Consider the following 26,900-nt stretch of genomic DNA (forward strand, 5'->3'; position numbering starts at 1 on the left):
GCTGTGTCACTGTCTGTGCGGAGTCTGCACGTTCTCCCTGTGTCTGCGTGGGTTTCGGCCCACACGTCCCCACAGACATGCTGTTAGGTAATTTGGACATTCTGAATTCTCCATTGTGTACCCAAACAGGCGCCAGAATGTGGCGACTAGGGTCTTTCCACAGTAACTTCATTGCAATGTAAGCCTACTTGTGACAATAAAGATCATTATTATTATTATTTGGACTATCTAATAACTCACAATTTGTTGGTTCATATAATCTCCTGTACATTGTACAAAATGGTTAACCAATTCTGTTTAGCTAAATTAATATATTTTACGCTTGATCAAATCTTTAGCCCTGTCAGAGTGTTTAGTTAATCTTGGAGGAATGCATTGATGAAAAGATTTGGCAGACATTTCTAGAAAAAGAAAACTAGACAATTTCTGACAAGAATTAGGATCACTATTAAAATACAATAGGTTCAACAGAAAATTCCTTGGTAATTGATAGAATGTGCTAAAAGCATAATGGTTTGATGATATTCCATAAAATAGGAAAGGAAATTCAAGAATGCCGATAAAACTAGGCAACAATGTCACTCGTATGGTAGTAATAAGAAACCAGTAGATGTACATATACCTGGGTTTCCAAAAGACATGTGATGAGGTACCACATAAAAAGTTAATAGGCAAGATAGCTATTTACAATCTATATTAGTTAGATGAAGGGACAGAGAGTAATTTATCGTAGTTTGCTAATATTACACGGCAAGGTGGAAAGGTAAGCAGTGGGGAGGGCACAAAAGGCTGCAAAGAGATAGAGACACGTTAACTGAGTGGACAAGATGACAGATGTCGGGCAGTGTAAAGGTATTCACTTTGGTCGTAAGAATAGAAAAGCAGAATATTTTTTTAAAGGTGTGAAATGAAGCGTGTAAATGTTGATATACAAAGAGACTTGGGTGTGCTTGTGCAAGGAATGCTGGAGGTTAGCATGCAGGCACAGCAAACAATTGGGAAGGCAAATGGCATGTTGCCCTTTATTATAAAGGGGTTGGAATACAGGAATTAAGTCGTCTTGCTACAATCGTACATGGCTTTGATGAGATCTCAGCTGGAATACTGTGTGGGGTTTGATTTCCATACTTAAGGAAAAATATAGTTGAATTGGAGGCAGTTCAGTTAAGGTAGGGAGCAGAGTCGTGCAGCAGATGCATGCTGGACCCATAACCCAGAGGTCGATGGATCGAAAACCATTCTCTGCTTGTTATATTTTGGGCGGAACAGTAGCAGTGGTTAGCATGCTGCTTCACAGTGCCAGGGTCCAGGTTCGATTCCTGGCTTGGGTCACTGTCTGTGCGAAGTCTGCACATTCTCCCAGTGTCTGCGGGAGTTTCTTCTGGGTGTTCCGGTTTCCTCCCCCAAGTCCCGAAAGACGTGCTGTTATGTAATTTGGAAATTCTGAATTATCACTCCATGTACCTGAACAGGTGCCGGAATGTGGCGACTAGGGGCTTTTCACAGTAACTTCATTGCAGTGTTAATGTTAGCCTACTTGTGACAATAAAGATTATTATACAATTGATACCTGAGATAAGGGGTCATCCTTTGGTGAAAGGCTGAATACACAGGCCTTATATTATCGGTGAGAGGTGATCTCATTGAAACATTCTGAAGGGACATTTGCTAAGAGATTATTTCCGCTGTAGCAGGAATTAGAAGACGGGGGTACAGTCTCGGGAAAAGCTGATCATTTAGGGTAGATATGGGGTTGTGAAACTTTCGAATTCTCTACTCCAGAGGGTTGTGGATTCGCCATCATTGTATACATTTAAGGCTGGGTTAAGACAGATTTTGGGTCTCTAAGGGAATCAAGGGATATGGGAAGAATGCAGGAAAGTGAAGTTGAAGCCCAAGATTAGCCATGATTGTACTGAACGGCAGAGCAGGCTTGACAGGCCGTATGGTTTACACTTGCTCTTTTTTTTTTGTGTTCTTGTGAACTCTTACAATAGCCAAGAAGTCAGGCGTACACCCAAATATGGGCTATTCACCAAGGCAAACAATACTCCTCAGAACAGCAAGTTCCAACGCTGATTAGTAACTGGAGCATTACCACTGATCAATTATTTAATGTTCGGGCAACTTCAGCCCAAGATCAGAGGTTTTATCTGTTAGAGGGCATTTTACCAAGTTGCCATATAGAACTGCCTTAGAAGAAATAGCACAGTACGTGCACCACTGCATGAAAAATGTGAAAATAGAAGTACCCACATCTTTTGTGATTTGAGAGCAAAATAATCCTTTTTGGTTCGAGAAGAATCCAAAGTATTTGATCACTGTCTCAGATAGCCACAAACAATACAGGTCAGTCCTATGAACACCCATTATGCCATCATGTGCGATAGCACTTTTTTCCTCTTACACACCTGAAATATCTGTACATTTAAGATACCAGTAGATCTTCAGGGGGATTATCTTGAGCTACACTACCAAATGGTCACAGCTCACAACAATGCCATGCAAAGCATCTCCCTGGATTTGGAATTCCCATTACAACAATACAAGTATTTTCAGTGTTCGATGAAGACATAAAAAAAGCATGATCAAAATTCTTGACAGTAGAAAGTGAAATTTGTGGAAGGAAATGGAGTGCATGAAATTATTATTCTAGTAAGATTATATACATATTGCTGGTTTACAAATGATATGAATTTAGATGGAGATGCATTGGGCAAAAGAAAATACAGTCTTCAACAAAATCTGCAAAGATATGCAGAATATGTAGTGTGGTACAGGTATACACCACTGGGGGAAAATTCCAGCAAACAAAATAAACACATCTCAACATTGAGAACTGGTCAGGCTAAGGCAAGGTGGAATCGTTCAATTCCAAAACAAAATCAAGAAGAATTTTTCCACCTGGGAGAAAAACAAAGATTTGCTGATGAAAATACGTGGCTGGGAGAAAAAAAAAAAAAAAAAAAAAAAACTTGATTTTATGCAGTTATAAAATTGGTAAAGATCAAATCACCCTGTGCTTCAGAAGATGTTAATCTCCTGGACATCATCCTAGTGATTTTCAGAGGGAAATGCACCAATCCCAAGTGTATTTAGGATAAACGCAATTCACCTATATTGGAATTTTAAGAATCAGCAAAGAATAATCCAGAGGAAACTGGCGAGAGTGCACAGGGTGAAGTCTTTGCAGCCTTCACAAAAAGAGAAACAAAACTGATGCATTTGTGCATTTAGCAGCTGGCTGAAGCATAGCTCAAGAACCCACCTGCTGGATAAAATGTTGGACTGACTACCTTGGTGAGATGTTTTGGTTTCCACATGACAATTATCTTTTAGTTCACTGGTTGCTGATGTGTGATGTTTTGCATGTGAAGTGTCAGTATTTTCGACAGTGTTACAGTCTCGCTTTTTAAGGTGCAGCAAATGTTGTCTTCCTGAATCTGTCATCAGCACATCTCTGAGTACAATTCTGGCTTCCCTGTTGTAGGCAAAGTGTAACACAAACACACGTTTAAAAAGGAATTAGTGAAAGTCCTACCAAAAATAACTAAAAGATGTACTTGGGGAAATCAATCTCGGAGTACATCAAAAGAAATAATTTAATATTTCAAAAAGCTACCATTATTACAAGTGAGTTCCCTATCCTTCTTCCAGTTGGACGTAATAGTGTTCCCTTTGTATTATGGAATATCTATTCCAATTTTGTAATATGAGCCCCCGGATATAAAATTTTCCTTATTCAACTAATGTGAAATTTAGATAAATAATGGAACACATAAATAAACTCAAAGATTACAATATATCCATTGGTTTACAAAAACATCAGGTTAACTTTTGCCTAGGTTGAGGAAGATCCATACAGGTCAGCAATAGTTAAAGCACATTGCTTGCCTGCATGGCTGGGCTGTTAATTTTAGCCTCGTCCAAATCAAAAGAGGGGCACAAATTCGGTGATACCAACTCTTGAAGAGGATTGCACGGTCTCAGATACTATTGGTGCTCTCTCTGCGGAGAGAAAACGGAGCTAATGTTACAAGTCTGGATGATTCGTTGTCAAAGCTTTGCGGAAGAGTCATCCAGACTCGTAACGTTAGCGCTGTTCTCTCTCCACAGATACTGGCAGACCTGCTGAGATTGGCCAGCATTTTCTGTTTTTGTTTTAGATTCCAGCATCCGCAATAACTTGCTTTTAACAAGATAGTAGTGCAATGCCTTATGTTGCCACTGGTAGGCCATACAGCTTATGGAAGCAAATGAAGGATAGAAATGGTATTGAAGCTACAAAGGACAGTCAAAGCAAATGAAATGACAAATTAATGACCTGCAAGAAACAAAAATAAAACAATAACGGATTGTAGGAACATTATACAAGGAACACAAAATTAGAGGATTAACTCAAAGATTGACCAACACAAGCATAGAAAAGTCAATACTGCCATTCACTTTTGGGCTTTGCATTAGGCACTTCTCAAATACAGATTCACTATTGGTCAGATAATATCAATACATATTTGCCATTAAACAGCTTGGGAAAGACAGGGAAGTAATATCCTCTAACTATGTTATGATTAAAATTACCTACTGTGGCTGATCAGACTGAATGAAACAATCCACTACATTTCAACAATATCAGTTCAATCTCATCAACAAAGAATAAATATACTACTACAAAAAGGTGGAATATGCATTGTTACCTGGGCAGACAGATTTATAAAAGGACAAGTGATCATATTCTTACTTGAATTGTACTTCAGCTTGTGGAAAGTTGTGCTTTGAACGGCAGTTCCTCCTTTGATTATAAACAATTGAGTCTTGGTTTCTTGTTTTATTGAAAGTATTATAAGAGAATGGCCAACGCTTCTGAAAATAGACCCAAAATCTAATGTTTAAACCAAGTTAACCCATGATAACAGGGGGTTTGGGGAGAGAAAAAAAAAGAGCAAAATATATATCCAGGGTATTGACTGGAGAGAAATAGTGTGATCTATAGTACAAACCCATAACTCAATTAAGCAAAAGATTTTCCTAGAAAACGATGAATCTCAAAATATTTAATTTGCATAAAAATAACCAGTAGTTCAGAAATAAATATTTGAAATATTTGAAAAATCATTGCAAAATTAAACCTGAACATTTCAGGGTGAATCTCCTGAAATTTACAAGCAGAACCCAAGATTGATGCTTCAATACACTTGTAGAAGTCAGAAGCAGAGCTAGGCTTTGTTTTCTGTGAAGTTCTTTAAATTTTAGTGAAACAGGATTATAGTCTTACAAAAGAACAGGCTGCTAATTATTTACAGCATAGGAAAACATAAAGATGCTATACACAACAGAAATCAATACATCATGGTTCGTAACATATACAAGTATTACTTCTACAGACTAAATCTGCTGATGCCTTATTTCTTTTTCAAAACCATATAGGTCGAATTTTCCAGCCGTTCACTTCAGTGGGATTCTCTGGTACCGCCGTCAGCACACCCTCTCCTGTGGGTCTCCCCCCAGCATGGGATGGCTTCTGGGAATTCCCACTGACAGCGGCGGAAACAGAGAATCTCGCCACCAGCAAACGACACGCTGCCTTCCGCCACCGAGAAACACGTGACTGAGAGGCCGGAGAATCCAGCCCATACCGTATTGGAAAACTCAGTTTAGATTCCAACTTTCTGAAGCCAACTCTGTTCCCACTGAAAATACTCAGGTCTAGCAGCCTCACGTGAGAGGGAAATTTCAGAGGGCAGTTAAGAATCACCTCCATTGCTGTGGGTCTGGAGTCACATATAAACCAGACCGAGGACAGTAGATTTCCTTCCCTAAAAGGACATTAGTGAACCAGACGGGTTTTTACGACAATCGATGATGGTTCATGGTTAGCGTTACTGAAGCTAAACTAAACTTTCATTCCAGATTTTTTATTAGTGTTAGTGGACTTAAATTCCAATAGCCGTCATGGTGGGATTTTAACCAGTGTCCCCTGAATATTAGTCTGGTCTCTGGATTATTAGTCCAGTGACATCACCACTGGGCTCCATCTCGCCACAAAATAGTAAAACATTAATAACAGGGAGGAAAATGAGAGAGAAAGAGACAGAGTTCAGACAGAAAACCTTTTTAAAAAATGCAGGGCCATTTGACCAATCTTGTCCGTGTTGGTTGAAAAAGAACAATCCAGCCGAATCTACTTTCAAACTCTTGGTACACAGCCCTATAGTTTACAGCAATTCAGGTGCATATCCAAGTACATTTATAAATGCAATGAGGGTTTCTGCATCTACCACCTACTCAGGTAGAGCTCCAGACCCTCAGCAACTCTAATTGCTAATCCAAAATTGGGGTTTCCACTATTCTGTGCCATCTCAGTACCAAGGGTTGAATCAGATGGACAAATCGACGACTTTAACTGCTCAATGTTTCTCACAGCACCAAGGACCTGGGTTCGATCCCGGCCCCAGGTCACTGACTGTGTGGAGTTTCCACATTCTTCCCGTGTTTTGTAAGGGCCACGAAGAATCCAGCACGAGTTTTAAGGATACAAAGTAATAACATTTATTTACTATAACATATATAGATAACAGTAGCAGTAACTTCCCTTGCTACATACTCCTTCCTGCTGGTTCCTGAACTGGCCAGCTTTATTTATACTAGGAGTTTACTAGTGGTTTCTCAGCCCCCCTCATTGGGGAAGCTCATACTCCCACAGGATTGTGGGATAGTCATTAGTCCCTAGCCAATGGTAAGTAGGCAGGTTATAACATCCCTCCCCCCCCCAAAGTCCAAGGAATCCACCGAAGACCCTGGCGAAGGAGGACTTTGGACTCGTTTGGCCGCAGGCCGGACACCATTTGCACGCGGCGCTGGATCAGGCGGCGTGTAACGAGACGGAGACCGGCGCTTCCGTGATGAACGGCGCGGTTGTACATCCACGGCCCGTGGACTCGAGGATTCCCCCTCTGATACATCCCGTGTCTCCATCTCGGAGTCAGAGTCTGCTGCCTCCGTCATGTCAGCGTCTCTATCTCCATTCGGTCCCGTAACGACCTGCGCAGGCTTCGGGTGAGGCACCAGTGGAAGATTGTGAGGACTACCTTCCCTTGTCTCTGGTCTCTGCGGCTGTTGAAATGAGCTCCGGGGGCGGGGAATCTTTTGAGGGGATGGTCTTCTGGACCGAACGTGGTCTACATGTTTTCGCTGGAGACGACCCTGGGCTTGCACTCGGTAAGATATAGGGCCCGTTTGGCGAAAGATTACACCAGGAACCCATTGGGCACCACCAGCAAAATTCCGAACGAACACTGGGTCACCGGGCGCAAACTGCCGAATCGGCCGATGCAGAGAAAATCCCTGTCGTTCTTGTGTGCGGCGTACTTTTGCACCAATGTCCGGGAAAACCATACTAAGGCGGGTGCGAAGTCTCCGGCCCATTAGGAGTTCTGCGGGAGCTACCCCAGTCACTGCATGGGGGGTGGTCCTGTACGTAAACAAAAAGCGAGCCAGTCTCGTGTCCATTGATCCGGAAGACTGCTTCTTTAGGCCTCTTTTGAATGTCTGCACTGCGCGCTCTGCCAACCCATTTGAAGCCGGGTGGTAAGGGGCAGTGCGGATATGGCGGATGCCGTTCATCTTCGTGAACCTCGCAAACTCCTCACTCATGAATGGAGTGCCGTTATCCGTGACCAGCACCTCGGGGAGGCCTTGCGTACTAAACGATAAACGCATCTTTTCAATTGTTGCGCAGGACGTTGTCCCCTGCATCTTATGCACCTCTAGCCGTTTGGACTGGGCGTCAATTAGTAGAAGGAACATGGATCCTTGAAAAGGGCCTGCGAAATCTGCATGCAAGCATGCCCTCGCCATTCCCAGTGATGTAGGGGCGCGGCCGGCGGAAGCTTCTGATGCTCCTGGCAAATGGAGCAGTTTTGGGCCACCTTCTCAATGTCGGTGTCGAGGCCTGGCCACCAGACATAACTCCGGGCCAACATTTTCATTTTGGTCACGCCTGGATGCCCATTGTGCAAGTCTGTTAGTATCAGCTCCTGGCCTTTTTCCGGGACAATCACACGCGTCCCCCACAAGAGGATGCCGTCTTCCACGCTGAATTCTGACAGCTTGGAGGAAAATGCCCGCAACTCGCCTGGGAGCTGTCTATGCTGACCACCATACAGGACTATGTGCCGAACCTTTGACAGGACTGGCTCCGTCTGGGTCCACTCACGGATCTGTGATGCCGTGACAGGCAAGGTGTCCATAAAATTTAGGGTTGCAACCACCTCACCGGTCATGGGGGTCGACATGGGGCCGGTCGATAAAGGCAATCGGCTCAGTGCGTCGGCATTTGCTATCTGCGTACCTGGTTTGTGCTCCAGAGAATACTCGTATGCAGCAAGTAACAAAGCCCAGTGCTGGATCCGTGCAGAAGCAATGGGCGGTATTGGCTTATCCTCTCTGAAAAGTCCCAGCAGGGGCTTATGATCAGTCACGATAGTGAAATGGCGGCCGTACACGTACTGGTGGAAGCGTTTCACCGCAAAAACCACTGCCAGGCCCTCCTTCTCGATCTGCGCGTACTTTTTCTCCGCTGCAGTCAATGTGCGGGAGGCGAAAGCTATCGGTCGTTCGGCCCCGTTCTCCATCTTGTGGGACAGGACGGCCCCAATACCATACGGGGATGCATCACATGTGACGAGCAAAGGCTTTCCAGGATCATAGTGGGTTAGTAACCCAGACGATGACAATTGTTGCTTTACCCGCCGGAAAGCGGTTTCTTGCGACTGACCCCAAACCCAGGTGTGATTTTTCTTTAGCAGAAGGTGCAAAGGGGCCAGCGTAGTTGCCAGATTGGGGAGGAACTTCCCGTAATAGTTTACGAGACCGAGAAATGAACGAAGATGCGAAGTGTCAGTCGGGGCGGGGGCATGTTGAATTGCATGCACCTTCTCTGCGACAGGGTGCAGACCTTCGCGGTCCACCCGATAACCTAGGTAGACGACTTCCTTTGCCTGAAATACGCACTTTGTGCGACGTAAACGGACTCCAGCCTCCGAAAGGCGTCTAAGGACAGCCTCCAGATTTTCCAAATGTTCCTGCTCCGACGTCCCTGTAATCAAAACGTCATCTAGGTAGACAGCCACACGTGGTAAACCTCTCAAAATGCCCTCCATAACACTTTGAAAAATTGCGCAGGCAGAGGATACTCCAAAGGGCAACCGTGTATTTCATACAGGCCCCGGTGTGTATTAATCGTTACATATGGTCGGGAGGCAGGGTCCAGCTCCAACTGCAGGTAGGCGTGACTCATATCTAATTTTGTGAACGAGAGTCCACCTGCACGTTTCGCGTAGAGATCCTCTATGCGAGGCATTGGATATCGGTCGAGTCGGGAAACCGTATTCCCTGTAAGTTTATAGTCGCCACACAAGCGAACTGTGGCATCTGGCTTCATTACAGGTACAATTGGTGCTGCCCAGTCAGCAAAACGGACGGGCCTGATAATACCCAAACTCTCCAAACGAGTGAGCTCCCCTTCTACCTTCTCAAGCAAGGCGTAAGGCACTGGGCGCGCCCGGAAATAGCACAGTGTGGCTCCTGGTTCAACTTGGATACGGGCTACGGCCCCTTTTATTTTCCCCCAACCAGGCTGGAATACATCTTGGTATCATCCGAGCACCTCAGTCAACCCTTCAGAAACTGTTTGGAGGATGTGCTGCCATTGCAACCGCAAATGGCGCAACCAGTGCCGACCCAACAGGCTGGGCCCATGGCCGCGCACCACGATAAGTGGGAAACGCCCCTCCTGGCGTCCATAGACAACAGGGGTCATTGTAGTTCCTGCAATGTCCAGTGGTTCCCCCGTGTAGGTGGCCAACCTGGCCTGTGAGTCGGTTAATGTAAGGGTCTGTATACCCTGCTTGATGCGGTCGAATGTCCTCTGGGCGATCACGGAGACCGCTGCGCCAGTATCCAACCCCATCTCAAGCGGGTGGCCATTGACCCGTACTGTCACCTTAATGGGGGCCACACGGGGGGCTGCCACACAATGCAGCTGCAGGCAGTCGTCCTCCGTCTCCACGTCCTCAGGAGTAGTCGCCGCCGGTTCATCCACATGGAAGGTACGGCCTCTGGGCTGGTCCCAGTTACGGCCTCTGGGCTGGTCCCAGTTTCGGTCGGAATGACGGCGCCTCTGGCGCACCCAAGACCGCCGTCCGCGACGGGGTCGGCGCCTACAAGTCTGACACGGACATGGCTCCTCATCCATTGGCTCTGGAGAAGGCTCCCTTCGGGGAGGAATGTCCGACGGCCACTGGCGTAGGTCCGGACGTTGCCTCGCCCAAGGTACCGCAGGAGTACGGGGGGACGTTTTCGGACGGAAGGGGTTGCGCCCCAAGGCATGCACTTCCATTCCCTGTAGCTCCTGTACTCCTCGCTCTGCCCTCTCTCGGGACAATACTATTTGAATGGCCTGTTGAAAAGTCAACGTTGGCTCCGCTAACAACTTTCTCTGGGTGGCCGCATTGTTAATACCGCAAACCAAACGGCCGCGTAACATTTCTGACAAGGTTTCACCATAGTCACAGGACTCCGCAATCCTGCGTAGCCTGGATAGAAAATCGGCAAGGGATTCTCCAGGGGCCCTCTCAGCGGTATTAAACCGGTAACGCTGGACTATCGTGGACGGGGTTGGGTTAAAATGTTGCCCCACTATATTCACAAGTTCATAAAACGTTTTGGTGTCCGGCGCAGCTGGGTATGTAAGGCTCCTAAATCACCCCAAACATATGCGGGCCACAGGCGGTGAGCAATATGACCACCTGGCGCTCGTTTTCGGTGATATTGTTTGCCCGGAAATAGTAACCCATCCGTTGTGTGTACTGGTTCCAGCTTTCCAGCGCAGCATCAAAAACATCCAAACGTCCGTAGAGGCATGGTATAATAGAAAACAACTTCCAACCTGTATCCAACAAAAATCCAGGGAGGTGGCTTCAGCAGTGTAGACAGCTATTCACTTTAACCTTCGTCGCCAGTTTTGTAAGGGCCACGAAGAATCCAGCACGAGTTTTAAGGATACAAAGTAATAACATTTATTTACTATAACATATATAGATAACAGTAGCAGTAACTTCCCTTGCTACATACACCTTCCTGCTGGTTCCTGAACTGGCCAGCTTATTTATACTGGGAGTTTGCTAGTGGTTTCTCCGCCCCCCCTCATTGGGGAAGCTCGTACTCCCACAGGATTGTGGGATAGTCATTAGTCCCCAGCCAATGGTAAGTAGGCAGGTTATAACACCGTGTTTGCGTGGGTCTCACTCTCACAATCCAAAACGATGTGCAGGGTAGGTGGATTGGCCACACTAAATTGTCCCTTTGGGAAAAAAATAATTGGGTACTCTAAATTTTAAAAAAACCTACAATGTTTAAGTATGCCAAAATATGTATTAGAGAGCTACATTGGCCAGCATGTTTCATGCTTAATTCCCTGGTTTATGCCAACTTAACTTGTACCTACCACGTGCTAATATTGCACTACAATTGTTCTATGCACGACTCCAGCCACACAGCAATGTGGTCGACTTTTCGCTTTGACATAGCCTCGTAAAACACTCAGTTGTCAATACAACCTTCAGGGACAATTAGGGAGGCCAATAAATGCTGGTTGTTCTAATAACATCCACATCCCATGAACGAAAAAATAAATCATGAAGATCAGAAATTTGGAGAAGGTATCAATATATAAGTTAACTCCTTCCAGGAAATGAGTGGAGAAAATTTGAAGATAGAAAAATAATTTGATCGTTTATGAAATATCAGTTCAACTCACATGTGATGTTTTTAAATTTTCTATTCTTGAATCCGGAAGTCGAGATAGAGGAGAATGGGTCTCTACACTGTCCATCTCAGAGACCTTTTTCTTCTTTGGAATTTTAAATCTTCCCCCAGACTAGAAAAAGAAAATAATAGAATGCTGAAGTAAAACATTGAAATTAGAATGACAAGATTCTTCATCTAATTATTTAAAACTTCAAAAATAGCCCTTAATTTGGAATTCAAGATGTGACTACAAATTAATTACAATGTTGTAAAATATTTAAGAAATCAAATGTGACAAAACAATTTACAGATACATGCAAGTGTATTTGAGAGGGTGTCCACTCATGCCAATATTCTACAATATTGGGGCAGCACGGTAGTTAGCACAATTGCTTCACAGCTCCAGGGTCCCAGGTTCGATTCCGGCTTGGGTCACTGTCTGTGCGGAGTTTGCACGTTCTCCCCGTGTGTGCGTGGGTTTCCTCCGGGTTCTCCGGTTTCCTCCCACAGTCCAAAGATGTGCGGGTTAGGTGGATTGGCCATGCTAAATTGCCCATAGTGTCCAAAATTGCCCGTAGGGTGGGGTTACTGGGTTATGGGGATTAGGTGGGGTTACTGGGTTATGGGGATAGGGTGGAGGTTTGGACCTTCGGTAGGGTGCTCTTTCCAAGAGCCGGTGCGGACTCAATGGGCCGAATGGCCTCCTTCTGCACTGTAAATTCTATGTCTATGTCTAATATACTGGTCTGAATTTCAGGAAGCAACGGAAATTGCTAATGACCTGAACAAACTTTGCCGTAATTATTAACACAGTATGCCATTAAAAATCAAATTTTACCTCATTCAAAAATGTGTAACTTTTTCCAAGGTTTTTACAGTGATACGAATATGGTATTAAGAGTGGAAGTTCTCACCAGTTTAACGATTTCTATTGATTGCAGTTTGGAGGAACTCAACAGTACTCTGGAGACACTCAAGTCAGGATTTTCTGCCTGCCCTCCCCCCACCTGTAGGCAGAGGCAGGTCTCCTATTGGCTGCTGGTGGAATCGTCCAGCTCCGCCAAAGTCTACGCCATTTTATGTGGCTTGTCTGCCCCACTGCTGGGGAAATCACTGTGGGAGGGTTGCCTTCTGCGGGACCAGGCGATCCCAGCAGCAGGAAGGGCCTGAAGATTCCACCCATAGAATCACTGACAAGCAACCTCTGGATATTTGCATTTAATTATGCTTGCACTTACTCCGGAGGCTGCTGTCGTTTCAGGGAGCAATGATGGCAAATGCTGAAAACTTGGCTGTCATTACTATTGTAAAGCCTGGGCATATAAAAGCAGTATTTCAGGGCAACACGGTGGCACAGTGGTTGGCACTGCTGCGAAGCCCCGAGTTCGATCCCGGCCCCGAGTCACTGCCCACGTGGAGTTTGCACATTCTCTCCGTGTCGGCATGGTTCTCACCCCCGCAACCCAAAGATGTGCAGGGTAGGTGAATTGGTCATGCTAAATTGCCCCTTAATTTGAAAAAGAAAATTGAGTACTCTAAAGTATTTCACAGTGTAAGAACTGAGTTACTTGAACAATGTTAGCCATGAGCCAGAACGCAAATGCTTTAATTTTATTACACAATTGTAAGCATACGGTTCCATCTTGGGAAAATAAATAAAGGAGCCAAGGTATACCATTACTTCAACAGCCTGGAATAGCACAAAACAATGGCCTAGGTATTTCCTCGGAAGGACCACCATTTTGACCGACTGCACTCTACCCGCCAGCGAGAGCGGTAACATGTCCCATCTTTTGAAATCCTCCTCCATTTGCTCCACCAACCTCGTCAGATTCAGTTTATGTAGGGTCCCCCAACTCCTGGCTATCTGGATCCACAGATACCAAAAGCTCCCCTCCACCCTGCTCTGCGGTAGGTCCCCTATCCCTCTTTCTTGGTCCCCCGCCTGTAATACAAAGAGCTCACTCTTCCCTACATTGAGTTTATAGCCCGAAAACTCCCCAAACTCCCTTAGAGTCTGCATGACCTCCACCATCCCCTCCATTGGATCCGCCACGTACAGCAATAGGTCATCCGCATATAGCGACACCCGATGCTCTTCTCCCCCTCGGACCACCCCCCTCCATTTATTAGACTCCCTCAATGACATGGCCAATGGTTCGATCGCCAATGCGAACAACGGGGGACAGAGGGCACCCCTGCCTCGTCCCTCGGTACAGTCGAAAGTACTCCGACCTCCGCCGGTTCGTCACTACACTTGCCATCGGGGCTCTGTAAAGGAGCTTAACCCAATTGATAAACCCTACCCCGAACCCAAACCTGCGCAGCACCTCCCAGAGGTACTGCCACTCTACTCGGTCAAAGGCCTTCTCCGCGTCCATAGCTGCCACTATCTCCGCCTCTCCCTCCTCCGATGGCATCATTATCACGTTTAAGAGCTGCCGCACATTGGTGTTTAGTTGCCTGCCCTTTACAAATCCCGTCTGGTCCTCGTGGATTACCCCCGGAACACAGTCCTCGATCCTCGTGGCCAGCACTTTTGCCAGCAACTTTGCATCCACATTGAAGAGCGAGATCAGCCTGTACGATCCACATTGCAGTGGGTCCTTGTCCCGCTTTAGGATCAAAGAAATTGTCGCTTCCGACATTGTCGGGGGCAGGGTCCCCTCCTCTCCTGCCCCATTAAAGGTCCTCACCAGTAGCGGGGCCAACAGATCTGCGTACTTCCTGTAGAACTCCACCGGGAATCCATCCGGTCCCGGGGCCTTCCCCGCCTGCATGCTCCCCAAACCCTTGCTCAGCTCCTCCAACCCAATTGGTGCCCCCAAACCAGCCACCTCTTGCTCCTCCACCCTCGGGAACCTCAGCTGATCTAGATGCCTAGGTATTTCAACCACAGCTGTTCCATCACAACATGACCAAGAGAAAAGCCAAACACCCACAAAAGCTGGAAAGTGGGAGAGATGCAGGGAGGTGAGGAAGCTGGGAGAAGTCATCGCCGACACATCTTGTGACTGGTTGCAGACCAGCAATGTTTGAAACATGAACTAGTATCTTTCAAATATAATGTCACTAATTTGTTCTTGCCATGTGGAATACACTGGCAAGACAACATTTATCACTCATCCAATTGTCCCTAGAGTCAACCGCCTAGTTGAGTTTTGCACCAACAGTTTTTGTGGTCCTTATTTCTACTGATGCTACCCCATAACTTCAAATTCAGTTTCTGAGCTTATGCTGGTAGGATTGGAATTCATAAGCTACATTTTGCTAGTCTATTAGCAACATTATGAGGTTACTGTATACCTACATATATTCACAATCCTCAGAAAATGAACCTGATGGGGGATAAAAACAGGATGCTATGCAACAGCAAAAAGATATTAAAATGCATAAGGTAGCATGGTCAGGGATGAAAGATGAAGAAATTATAGCACTGAAAGAGAGGAAGATCAACCTTTCAACGCATCTCACTTCACAAAATGGAAACATAAAAGCATTTGTGGAGGAATCCAACATAAGATTGCACTTCTATAAACCTCAAACTCCTCAAAAAATCCAATCTTTTTAAAAAAATAAGTTTAGTGTACCCAATTAATTCCCCAAGGAATTGACATATGTAATAGATACAGTGCCTTTTTCAGAGTAGGAGATGAGCAGAACGCTGAATATATTACATCTTACTACATTCAGAATATTGAAAAATATGGAAACAAAATAGCTTACTCAATACCTAGACATGTGGGAGTCCGACTCGTTCCATGACTGCACAAACTCCACTTGGGTATCTCAGGGACCCCTTGTTGCTAACTTTTGGTTGGTTCAACTGGCTCTGTTTTATAACCTTTGCTCTAGAGTCGCCAGGTATCTTTATGATACCGCCACGAGGTTCAAGTTCAAGTAATGATCAATAACTCAATACACCAATTAGTAAGATTCAAATCAAAGCACATTTATTATACACAGTAAATCATTACTCATGTATAAACTCTACTTTCTAAGCTATTTCTATTAGTAACAGGCCTATACTTAGCTTCGGACTGGCCTACCAGGTCAGGGGAACAAATGGCCTTTCTTTCAGGTTCTGAGTCTGCGGGATTCAAAGCTGGTATGGACTGGTAGCTAGGAGTGCCTCTCTCGTAGCGAGCGTTGACTTGAGACTTACGTTCTTTGGAGGCAGCTGGACAGGTCACTGTCAAGGGTTACTTCGCGTTGCTGAGTGACCCTGTCAAGAAGGACGATTTGAACTTGGGGGCTTTACTTTATAGTCCCCAGGGGCTTCCCGCCTTTCGGGGCAGACCCCGTACCTGGTTTCAAGTGATTGGACTTTGTTCCAATCGCTTGGTTCGATTTCTCCAATACTGGAACGGTTCCCTGATCGATGGGCGGTCTTTAGGTGTCCGTTAACCTCTTTTGTGTTGGCTCCTGCTGGCGCCGATGAGTCTGGCTTGGCCTTGTTTATCTCAAATGTTTCAATTGTTCCCGGGGATCACTCATTAGTATGTAGATGGCTGCTATATAATTATGCAGATGGCTGCTTATATCAACGCTGTCTGGGCTTTTGCAGTCTAATACACAGTAACTTGCACCTGCTAGTTTCTGCCTGTGTTGGCTAAATTTCCCTTCAGCCTTTGCGGTTCTCCATTTTACGTCGGGAATTGGCCAACCCATGTGGCTACACACCCTCCTTGTGATCCTAACGCGAAGCGTGAAGGATCACATAACTGCGTTGTCTTCATTCCCTGACCCGGCGAGCACTCTTCTATGGCCTCTACACTGACCATAACTATGCAAGAAATTTTTAACTGACAATTCAAAGTGGCGTCATGTCAAAACAGGGACATGCATTACAAAATAAGAAAAACGGTACCTCTAACTGTCCTTAATAAACTACACTCACTCAAACATTCAATCATACTAACTTCTGAAACAATACACACAAAATCATAGCAGCATTATTCACATTTTTCCTGGCTTGGCAGTCAAGCTCAGGATTATACAATCATGAAACATTTCTTTATTCACAGAAAGGAACGCAAACGAATGTTATTATAGATCTCGGGGGTCTGGTCATAACCGAAAATAGGGGATCTTATCCTATATATCGGGGTGCGAGTGCGGTAGGCTCTCCTTCTCCATTTTCTCAGACGAATAGTCTGCACGATGCAGCAGAGTATCGCCAATACTAGTAGGGATTCTATTAAGTAGGACAAGGAGTACACCAAGATGGGTGTGGTGTCGCTTGTGACTGGACTCTGGGTACTATGGGGAAGTGAATCATTAACGGCTGGGGGTGGTTGGGGTCAGGGGGTTCGCGTTCGCGCCCAACCAAATGTTCATTAGGGTGATGAGCAACACGGAGGATGTCCTCATGGTTCTTTTCCTTTCTCTTCTCTTCTGTTCCTGGAGCTTCTGGAGTTCTGTGGGATCAAGCATAGTGTATGTCACTACCTTGTTTTAATATCTCGTATGATAGCATGTCTGTCCTTTAGTGCCAATTACTCCCTTTATAATTGGTCACTATGTGTGACTCCCTCATTTTGTTGTTTATTTCAAAACCGAATTTCAGGACAAGACATACTTACAAATACTGAACAGTGCGAGTCGTCTCGCAGACTGGGCGATTTACCATCCAAATGTTTGAGGATGTAAATAGCATAGGGTTGGCAACCTACGGGTCACCTGAAAACAAAAACAAACTTTTTGAACGAAAATTGCTGAAATGAGGTGCGTATGGGCCGCGATGGGTAAGATTTGGATGGAATCCCCGGGTAGGACGGCGACCAGTGTGCTCTACCCGAGCGTAGCTGACCAGAGGGGGGTTCCCAGGCAAGGGGGGGGTCCCAATGCAGTTTCTCCACTGCCTGGGCAACCGACAAGACCGTGCAAGAAATGTAGTCATCGTGGGGGGGTTGCCGTATTGGTTCTTCCTTCGAACCAGAAGGGCAGTTACGAACGGGGGTCTGGCAAGCTATCAGAGGTTTCGGCCGAAAAATAAGGCGTGGGGCCGGGGAAAAAATTTCCGATTTCACAAACAACATTTAACAGTACAACTACAAACAACATAAAACATGCAGGTTCCATCAGAAAGGACACCGTTTTCTTCCAAGCGGTTCCTTTCAAAACATCATCTGGACACCTCAGTTATCGGTTGCGAACAGGGTCGCAAACGGGTTCTCGTTTTGAGAGTCCGACTCAAAGTCGTCATCTTCGCCCGGATGCCAAACTCTCGAGTGTATCAGGGCGGATAGGGCTGCATGGTGTGATTTGGGATCCCTCTCGTCATTCCGGACGAGTCTGTATCTCGGTGCCAAAAGGTGGTGTCTAGTTCTGTGGGGACGGAATCGGGGTCGTCATTGGAGGTCGGTGGTCGGTGGTGGGGTTTGTTTAGGAAAGTGATCATGAAGGGATCACTCGAATCGTGGTCAGATTCGCTGGGTGTGCGTCCTGTTGCATGGGGATAGTAGGGAGGCGTGCTGTGGCTATTGTCCGAGTCACAGTCGCTACTGCTGCAGTCTGTGGGCGTTCCGGGGTGGAGTGTATATTTCAGGGGTGGAGTCGAGGTTGTGTCCGTGGCTGGGCGTGTTGGGGGAGGGTAGGGTTACGCTGGCTGTGGGCAGGGCGTGGCCTGCTGCGTCGAGCATGACGTGGTGTTCGTGGTTAGACTGTGTTCCATATGCCTTAAGCTGGTTGATATGGAACCACGCAGTCTTTCCATTGGGATACTTTATTTTGTAGACGGAAGGGCTGACTTTGTCCACAATGGAGTACGGACCCGAATATTTAGGTGACAGGAATGTGCTGGGGTTGTATATGGAGAGCATGACTTGCTGTCCTACACTGAACTCAGTCGCATGTACTGTCTTATCGAAACAGGCCTTGCTCTGTTTTTTTCGTGTGCCTAATCGTACCGCGGCTGCTAGCTGAGCCGTTTTAACATTCTGTACCAGTTGTTCTACTGCTTTCTCGTGTGTGAGGGCCGTCACTTCGGGGCTGGTCAAATCTAATCCCAATAAAAATTCTGTGTCTTTCACGGGGCGTCCAGTCATGAGGGTGTGAGGGGTGTAACCTGTAGATGTTGAAACTGTATTTCGCAAAAACATCAGTGGAAAAGGGAGGACTGAATCCCAAGTGGTGTTGTTTTGCTGGACCATTTTTCGGAGGGTAGCTTTTGGGTCAGATTCATGCGCTCCACGATACCACTTGACTGGGGGTGGTATGCGATGTGGAATTTTGGGGTAATGCCAAATATCGTGAGGCCGTTCTTCATGACACGTCCCGTAGAATGGGAACCTTGGTCGGATTCAATGCTGCGGGGAAGTCCCCATCTTGTAAAGATGTGGTGGGTTAAGATCTTGGCTGTGGTCTTTGCCGTGTTTGGTCTGGATGGGAATGCCTCTCCCCATTTTGTAAACGTGTCTATCACAACGAGTACATACTTATAACCATTCCTGCAAGGGGGCAATGGTCCTATAAAATCAATATGGAGGTTAGTCCAGGGGCCATTAACGGGTCGGGTGTGACTAAGCTGAGCCTTTTTGGCATATCTGCCCGGATTGTTCTGGGCACAGGTAAGGCAATTCTCAATGTAGTGAGTTACATCGTCTTTTATACTCGGCCACCAACAGAGCTGCCTGAGGTGGGTTGTAGTGGGATCAATTCCCTGATGTCCATGACTGCCATGGAACAAACAAATGAGCTGATTCCTGTCCTGTTCAGGAACCACATAAAAGGGTGTCTTTTAACACCACACCGTCATGTGTGGTCTGAGCATTTTTGAACCTATCATAGGGTGCTGGATAGTTTCCTTTTAAAATCTCCCGAAGATTGCTATCCTGCTTCTGGGCCTGCACTAAATCCTCGATATTAGTCTGCGAGACCTGAACTGTATTCACTGGTGCGCTTTCGAGGGGGGGGGGTCCAAAAATATCCATGCCTGGAACCTGCTTTTGCCAGTGCGTCGGCCTTTACATTTCCAGGGGGGGAGGGGGGGGGAAGGAACGATGGTGACTACGAACTTTGATGATTCCAACGGTCCTGTTCTGTGCTCTTTCTAAAATGTGACGGGAGCAATGGGGCTGAAGGGAGGGGTTTTCCGTCTGCGGAAACAAATCCTCTGCTTTCCACAGGGGTAGGAATTCCGTACGGCTGTTGCAGACAGAGAGGCTGTCCGAGTATATGTCTGCTGGGCTGGGGAAGGAATCTGGGTGTTCTACAATGTATGCGATGGCCGCAAGTTCTGCTGCCTGCGCGCCGAAGTGTCCTGGTAGTTTTATTGCTATTTCTTCTTTTATTGGTATTTCTAGGGCGCGTCCCTGCACGTCCTCGACGTAAATGCCGCATCCTGTTATGCGCTTCCCTTCTAATATTGTGGAAGATCCATCCACATATATCCTAATGGGTTCGCACGTGTCTGTGTGGTTGGGGCTCTGGGTTGGACTACCTATCTTTCTGGGGGGGTGTTTTCGCAATAAAGGGGCCTGTGTTGTGGTGTGGAGAGATGATTTCACATTCATGGGGGGGTGCCTGGGTACTGTAGGTTATCTGCTGAGAAAGTGTGGGTCTTGGTCCTTTTAACAGTGATGTCCCGTTCCTGCAAAAGAAGGGTCCATCTGGCTGCTCTTATTTGACTGACTGTACCGTCCTTAAGTCGTCCGTCCAGTAAAAGTTGGGTGGGGTGTGTTCTGTGAGGATTGTGATGGGGTTCAGTCCGGTTATGTACGAAAAATATTGTACTGCCCAAAAAACTGCGAGCAGGTGCCTTTCACAGGCTGAAAATCCCTGCTCCACAGCATCTAAAACTCTGGAGGCGTAAGCCACGGGCCTTAACTGTTCGTGCCGTTCCTGGAGGAGCACGGCCGAAAGGGTGTGGTCTGTGCTTGCTACCTCTATAGCGTAAGGGGAAAGTGGGTCTGGAACTTGTAGCGCGGGGGCTGCTATGAGTGCTTGTTTCAACGAGTCCACAGCATCCGTATGCTGCGGAAGCCATTCCCAGGGGGCTCCCTTCTTTAGGAGGTCTGAGAGGGGTGCTGCCTTGCTGGCGAAACCGTCAATGTGGTTTCGGCAGTAGCCAACCAGTCCTAAAAACAACCGGAGGGCTAAACGTTCTGGGGAAGGGGGAATTTAGCAATCGAGTCAATTCTTTTGTGCTCGATTTCGCGTTTACCACGCATGATATTCGTACCCAAATAAATCACCTTGTTTTCCAAAATCTGGGCCTTTTGGGGGTTGACTTTACAACCAATTTTCTGTAGGAGCTCCAGGAGTTCGGACAGAAGCTCAATGTGCTCTTCCTTGGTGTCTGTCTGCAGTAATAGGTCGTCTACGTACTGGACCAGACATTCGGGTGAGAAAATTTGGCTTAAACCATTTGCCAGCTGTCGGTGGAAAATGGAGGGGGAGTTGTGGAATCCTTGTGGAAGGCATGTCCACGTGTACTGCTGATTTTTGAAAGTGAAGGCAAATTTGTACTGCCACGCTTTTGCCAATGGAATGGACCAGAATCCATTACTGATGTCCAAAACCGTAAAGTATTGTGAGTTGAGTCCCTGTTTGAGCATGGTCTCGGGACTTGTGGCTACTGTGGAGGCTGCTGCGGGGGTGACATTGTTGAGTTCTCGGTAATCGATGGTCAGTCGCCATGATCCATCGGGCTCTCTCACTGGCCAAATCGGGGCATTATTAGTGGCGGCTACTGATCGGAGTACGCTCTGCTCTAATAAGCTGCTGATCACTTTTGCGATTTCTCCCTCTGCCTCTTGGGGAAATCCATATTGCTTTTGGGGGCTAGGTCAGGTCCTGTGATTTGTACTGAACCAGTCATCCGGCCACAGTCGTGTTTGTGGGTCGCGAATGCTGTCCGGTGCTTCTGCAGAACTGCCCTAACCTGCTTGTCCGTGATAATTGTGGTCGGGTCAAACCAAAATTCGCCTACTGCACTAATTTTGTTTGCATATTCTCCTATTGTGAGCGTTGCAGGGGCTCTTGCGGATTTTGCCATTCTCCAGACACATCGGTTGACTGGATCAAAGGATAGGTTGTGGGAATTCATAAAATCTATGCCTAAAATGTGTTCTGCTGTGTGGGGTAGATCAACTAAGACTACGGGGTGCTTGGTGGTGATGTTGCCAATTTGAATGGGTACAGAGGCTGTGATGTGTCCCTGCTGTCAGTGGCCTGTAAAGCCGCTGAGGGTGATGGTGGCTGTAGTGGGCCACGTGTCCTTTTGAAACATGGTGGAGGAATTGATTGTGCTGCGGGACCCTCCTGTATCCCAGAGAAACTCGATGGGCTGTCCACGTATTTTTGCTGCAACTACTGGTCGGCCGGACCTATCCCAAAGGGTGTCGCAGACCCAACTGGGGGAGCCCTAACACCATCAGTCCGTTCCGTTCAGGTCCGTCTGATCTGAACGGGTGCTAATGCTATGTATTGGCTTTGTCCTGTTATTATTTAGAGTGCTTGTCTGCTGGGCTCTCTGTTGCTTTTGCGGGGCATTGCATTCTCTTGCAAAGTTTCCCAACTGTCCACAGTTGTAACACTCCTGTGATTTTTGTGGGAGGGCTGTTCTTGCCCCCATGCGGGATTCTGGTGTGCCTTAACTGCGTGTATGTCTGCTTCTGCCTGCTGTTCCTCGGGATTTTTGTTCGTGGGTTTGTTTTGAACAGATTGCTCCCAGGCGCGGCACAATCTTTTTACAACCCATTTCTCATTATGAGCCTCCTCTGAGGGGTCATAATTCGCACAAGCTTTTTGCCCTGTTTCTGTGGCATGAGAGATAAGGGTGCGGGTCCATTTGGCCATGTTGTCTGGGGACAAATGGGCGCGGTCTAAGTCTCCGAAAACCGCTGCGAAATGGATCTACAAGCGTCCAGCAAACGCTGTGGGGTGCTCGGTTTTCTTTTGCCTGCACTTATTGAGGCCTTCTATGGGGTCACTCCTGTTATACCCGATCGCGTCTAGGATCACGGTATGCATTTCTGCAAGGGTGCCTCTTCCTACATTCTGTGGGTCGGGAAGGGCAGCTACGACCGAAGGGTCTAAACTCAAAACTGTGAGCTTTACTTGCTCTCGCTCATCCAGGCCATACATGGTAGCCTGCTGTTTTACTCTGGCAAAGAAGTGGTGAGGGTCTGAGGTGGGGAGGAACGGTTTGATTTTATCGCACGCGTCCCGTAATTGGGTCACTGTTAAGGGGGTGGTGTACAGAAATTCCGTGTCGTCCGATGTGGCTGTGCGGTGGGTGGTGACTGGGTTCATTGGAGCCTGAACTTTCTGCTCTGTGGGGGTTTGGGGCGCCTTTCACTTCTGGGGCTTTCCCTGCGCACATGTTTCCTGAACATATCTCTGCGCTGTCTCCCTCAATTCTTCCCAATCAGGGCCGTCTTCCTTATCTAGCTAGGACCCAAAGGTTTCCTGGAATCCTTTTTGAACTGAAAGCAGAGATTGCAGTTCTGCAATCTGCTTCCGGCACTTTGCGTGGTCTAATGAGCTTCGTCTTTGCTCCGTGGTGGCAGCACGGAGTGCTCTTAACACTGCCTTCAGGTCACTACACTGCCTCTGCAATGCCTCTACATGCTTCTCGGTTTCCTCTCGTACCAGGACTGTACGTTGCGTGTCCTGATAGGCCTCTTCGTACTGGGACTGGAAGCTGCTTAAGTGCGCTAGACAAGACTGGCGTGCACTCTTGGCATCATCCACCTCTCCGTCTTTTGCTGCTAACTTCCTCCTTAACTCTGTGTTCTCTTTCTCTACCTCACTGACATCGACCTTGCTCATTCGATGTATGCCTTCTATCTCTTTCCGGAGCATCCTAACGACCTCCTCTGTGCCTCGCAATTGTGCCAAACAGGACACGATTGCCATCGGCTTGCGAGCTTTTCCTAAGCTCTTCTTGTGAATCTCGCTCAGGTTCTCCCACCAAGTATGTCCTATACTCCCGGGACCTGTTTCCTCATTTTCACGGAATTCACTCCAAAGGGGCCATCCTTTCCCTTTGAGGTACTTTCTGATTTCCTCTTCCCAAACCGGACACAGTCCTACTCTACTGCTGCTGGTCGCTGCGACCGCAAATTCTTCGGGGTTCATTAGGCGTTGCATTGCCATCTTTCCTATCTGAATGCTTTCATAAATTTGGAACGAGGGGGACTAAGGCGGTGCTGTAATTACAGGTACGGCTTTCACTATTTTCCGAAATACAAACTCCCGACAGTTTTGTCGCAACAAAAAATCTATCAGCATTACCTGATCGCCCTGTTAGTTACGCATGCATTTAACACACTTCCGAATTATGAGGATTGATCAGAACTGCTTGAACACTTGTGGTTTTCTGTTCCCAATTGGAGTTCTAATTCAAATTTTGGGTTCTCCTGGAGTGGTTAAGCCACTTCTAGATCGGGTCCCGTCAGGATGTCGCCAGTAATAGGTTGCCAACTTTTGGTTGGTTCAATTGGCTCTGTTTAATAACCTTTGCTCTCGAGTCGCCAGGTATCTTTATGATACCGCCACGAGGTTCAAGTTCAAGTAATGATCAATAACTCAATACACCAATTAGTAAGATTCAAATCAAAGCACATTTATTATACACAGTAAATCACTACTCATGTATAAACTCTACTTTCTAAGCTATTTCTATTAGTAACAGGCCTATACTTAGCTTCGGACTGGCCTACCAGGTCAGGGGAACAAATGGCCTTTCTTTCAGGTTCTGAGTCTGCGGGATTCAAAGCTGGTATGGACTGGTAGCTAGGAGCGCCTATCTCGTAGCGAGCGTTGACTTGAGACTTACGTTCTTTGGAGGCAGCTGGACAGGTCACTGTCAAGGGTTACTTCGCGTTGCTGAGTGACCCTGTCAAGAAGGACGATTTGAACTTGGGGGCTTTACTTTATAGTCCCCAGGGGCTACCCGCCTTTCGGGGCGGGCCCCGTACCTGGTTTCAAGTGATTGGACTTCGTACCAATCGCTTGGTTCGATTTCTCCAATACTGGAGCGGTTCCCTGATCGATGGGCGGTTTGTAGGTGTCCGTTAACCTCTTTTGTGTTGGCCCCTGCTGGCGCCGATGAGTCTGGCTTGGCCTAGTTTATCTCAAATGATTCGATTGTTCCCGGGGATCGCTCATTAGTATGTAGATGGCCACTACATTATTATGCAGTTAGCTGCTTGTATCGATGCTGTCTGGGCTTTTGCAGAGTCTAATACACAGTAACTTGCACCTGCTAGTTTCTGCCTGTGTTGGCTGAATTTCCCTTCAGCCTTTGCTGTTCTCCATTTTACGTCGGGAATTGGCCAACCCAGGTGGCTACACCATTAACTATCAGGATTCTAAATCCCTTATCTTCTCCTTTAGAAATGGTTAGGTTGCTCATGTAGAGATGCAAGATACAATCGTTTGCACTCTCCATACTAGAATCAACAAAATAGTGCGCAGTCTTCTAAAAATGGTTGCCCAAGACAAATTGCTGAGAGGGAGGCAACATTGTCTCATCTTTCTAGGTAAGCCACAAATAGGATGAATGGTACATGGACATGATTTAATAAACTAATTCTCTCTACTTAAAAAAAAGACTTCAAAACATGCTGAAACCCTAAAACACCCAGTCTAACAAAACAGGTCTCCTGAAGATTCACCAGAAAACACATTCTTTCTGAAGAAACAGAGCACTTATTTCATGGAGGTTAGCACAAATACTGTTTATCTCAGTTTAACAGAAGCACCAAATCTGTGGAAGAGGGAAGACACAAACCTGGGAATTCTTTGCTAAAGTAAGGGCACAAAGCAGCTACCTCAATGCTCTAGTTCTTCCGTACCTTGTGTTTTATATAGTTCAAGCATAACCACCCTGCTCTTGTTATATGCCTTGGCTAATAAAGGATAGCATCCCTTATGCCTTCATGACCACCTTATCTATCTATTCTGTTACATTCAAAATTTGGTGGAGGAGCATGCCAAGGGTCCCTCGGTTTCTCTAGAATTCTCGTTACCCTGCCATTTGTTATGTACTTCCTTGCCTTGTTTGCCCTCCCCAAATCCATTAACACACATTTCTCCATATTGAAACTTTGTTCATCAAACCAGTTCATTGACAACTTTCTTCCTCATGGCTAAGCACACAGCTAATCTTGTATTTTTGTAAACCTCATCTTTGTAATCAGGATAGCATTCCATCAAATAAAAATTTGAGAGTCTTTTGCTGAATGTCAAATATGTTTCATGCTTATGAAAATTTTGCTACTTGATATAGCAATGGTAATATTTGGGAGAAGTTAATGTAAATCACAAGTGCTTTGGGCTTATTATAATACACCTCCTCTTCCACTTCAGGAAAGGTCCACTTCAGGAAAGGTGTAAAGGCCTCAGAAGCGTACAGAAAAAATTTAGCAAACTCTTACCAGGGATAAGGGTCCAGTTATGAGGAGAGGTTGGAAAAGTTAGGACTATTCCCCTTGGAACAGAGAAGATTGAGAGGTAGCCTAAAAAGAGCTTTAAGGAAAATATTTTAAGTAATTCAAAGTCACGAATTTGAAACCCTCAGAAACATAGCTGAAAACTATGAAGCTGAGTCCATAAATAATTTTAAGGGAGTGGGAAGATAAGCAGATTAGAGAAAATTTGGGGCATGGGGCTGAGCAAGACTGCTCTTTCAAAGATACCTGGCCAAGCACCCCCCATCTGTGCTGTAAGTTTCATTGATTTCTAAGTAATGGTTTTCTAGATCATAGAATTTACAGTGCAGAAGGAGGCCATTCAGCCCATCGAGTCTGCACCGGCTCTTGGAAAGAGCACCCTACCCAAGGTCAACACTTCCACCCTATCCCCATAACCCAGTAACCCCACCCAACACTAAGGGCAACTTTGGACACCAAGGGCAATTTATCATGGCCAATCCACCTAACCTGCACATCTTTGGACTGTGGGAGGAAACCGGAGCACCCGGAGGAAACCCACGCACACACGGGGAGGATGTGCAGACTCCGCATAGACAGTGACCCAAGCCGGAATCGAACCTGGGACCCTGGAGCTGTGAAGCAATTGTGCTATCCACTATGCTACCGTGCTGCACACAACTGTCTACACTGAGACAGGTTTAATAG

The 26,900-nt window shown here is 46.4% G+C and overlaps 1 protein-coding gene across 6 annotated transcripts in view; it reads right to left on the reverse strand.

Annotated features, from left to right (window-relative positions):
* Positions 1–26,900, reverse strand: part of LOC140427831 (sentrin-specific protease 7-like) — a 96,473-nt gene that overhangs the window by 55,869 nt on the left and 13,704 nt on the right. For 3 of the 6 annotated variants that reach the window (XM_072513578.1, XM_072513577.1, XM_072513576.1), the window contains exons 3-5: positions 11,819–11,938; positions 4,742–4,863; positions 3,269–3,481 (exon numbers count right to left, since the gene is read on the reverse strand). In XM_072513578.1, coding sequence (XP_072369679.1) covers positions 3,269–3,481; positions 4,742–4,863; positions 11,819–11,938 — 455 coding nt within the window. Of the gene's footprint in view, positions 1–3,268; positions 3,482–4,741; positions 4,864–11,818; positions 11,939–26,900 lie in introns of those variants that run through there. The other 3 variants (XM_072513579.1, XM_072513580.1, XM_072513581.1) reach the window with 3 other exon arrangements.

Source organism: Scyliorhinus torazame, chromosome 8 (assembly GCF_047496885.1).
Source record: "Scyliorhinus torazame isolate Kashiwa2021f chromosome 8, sScyTor2.1, whole genome shotgun sequence".
Classification (NCBI taxonomy): Eukaryota; Metazoa; Chordata; class Chondrichthyes; order Carcharhiniformes; family Scyliorhinidae; genus Scyliorhinus; species Scyliorhinus torazame.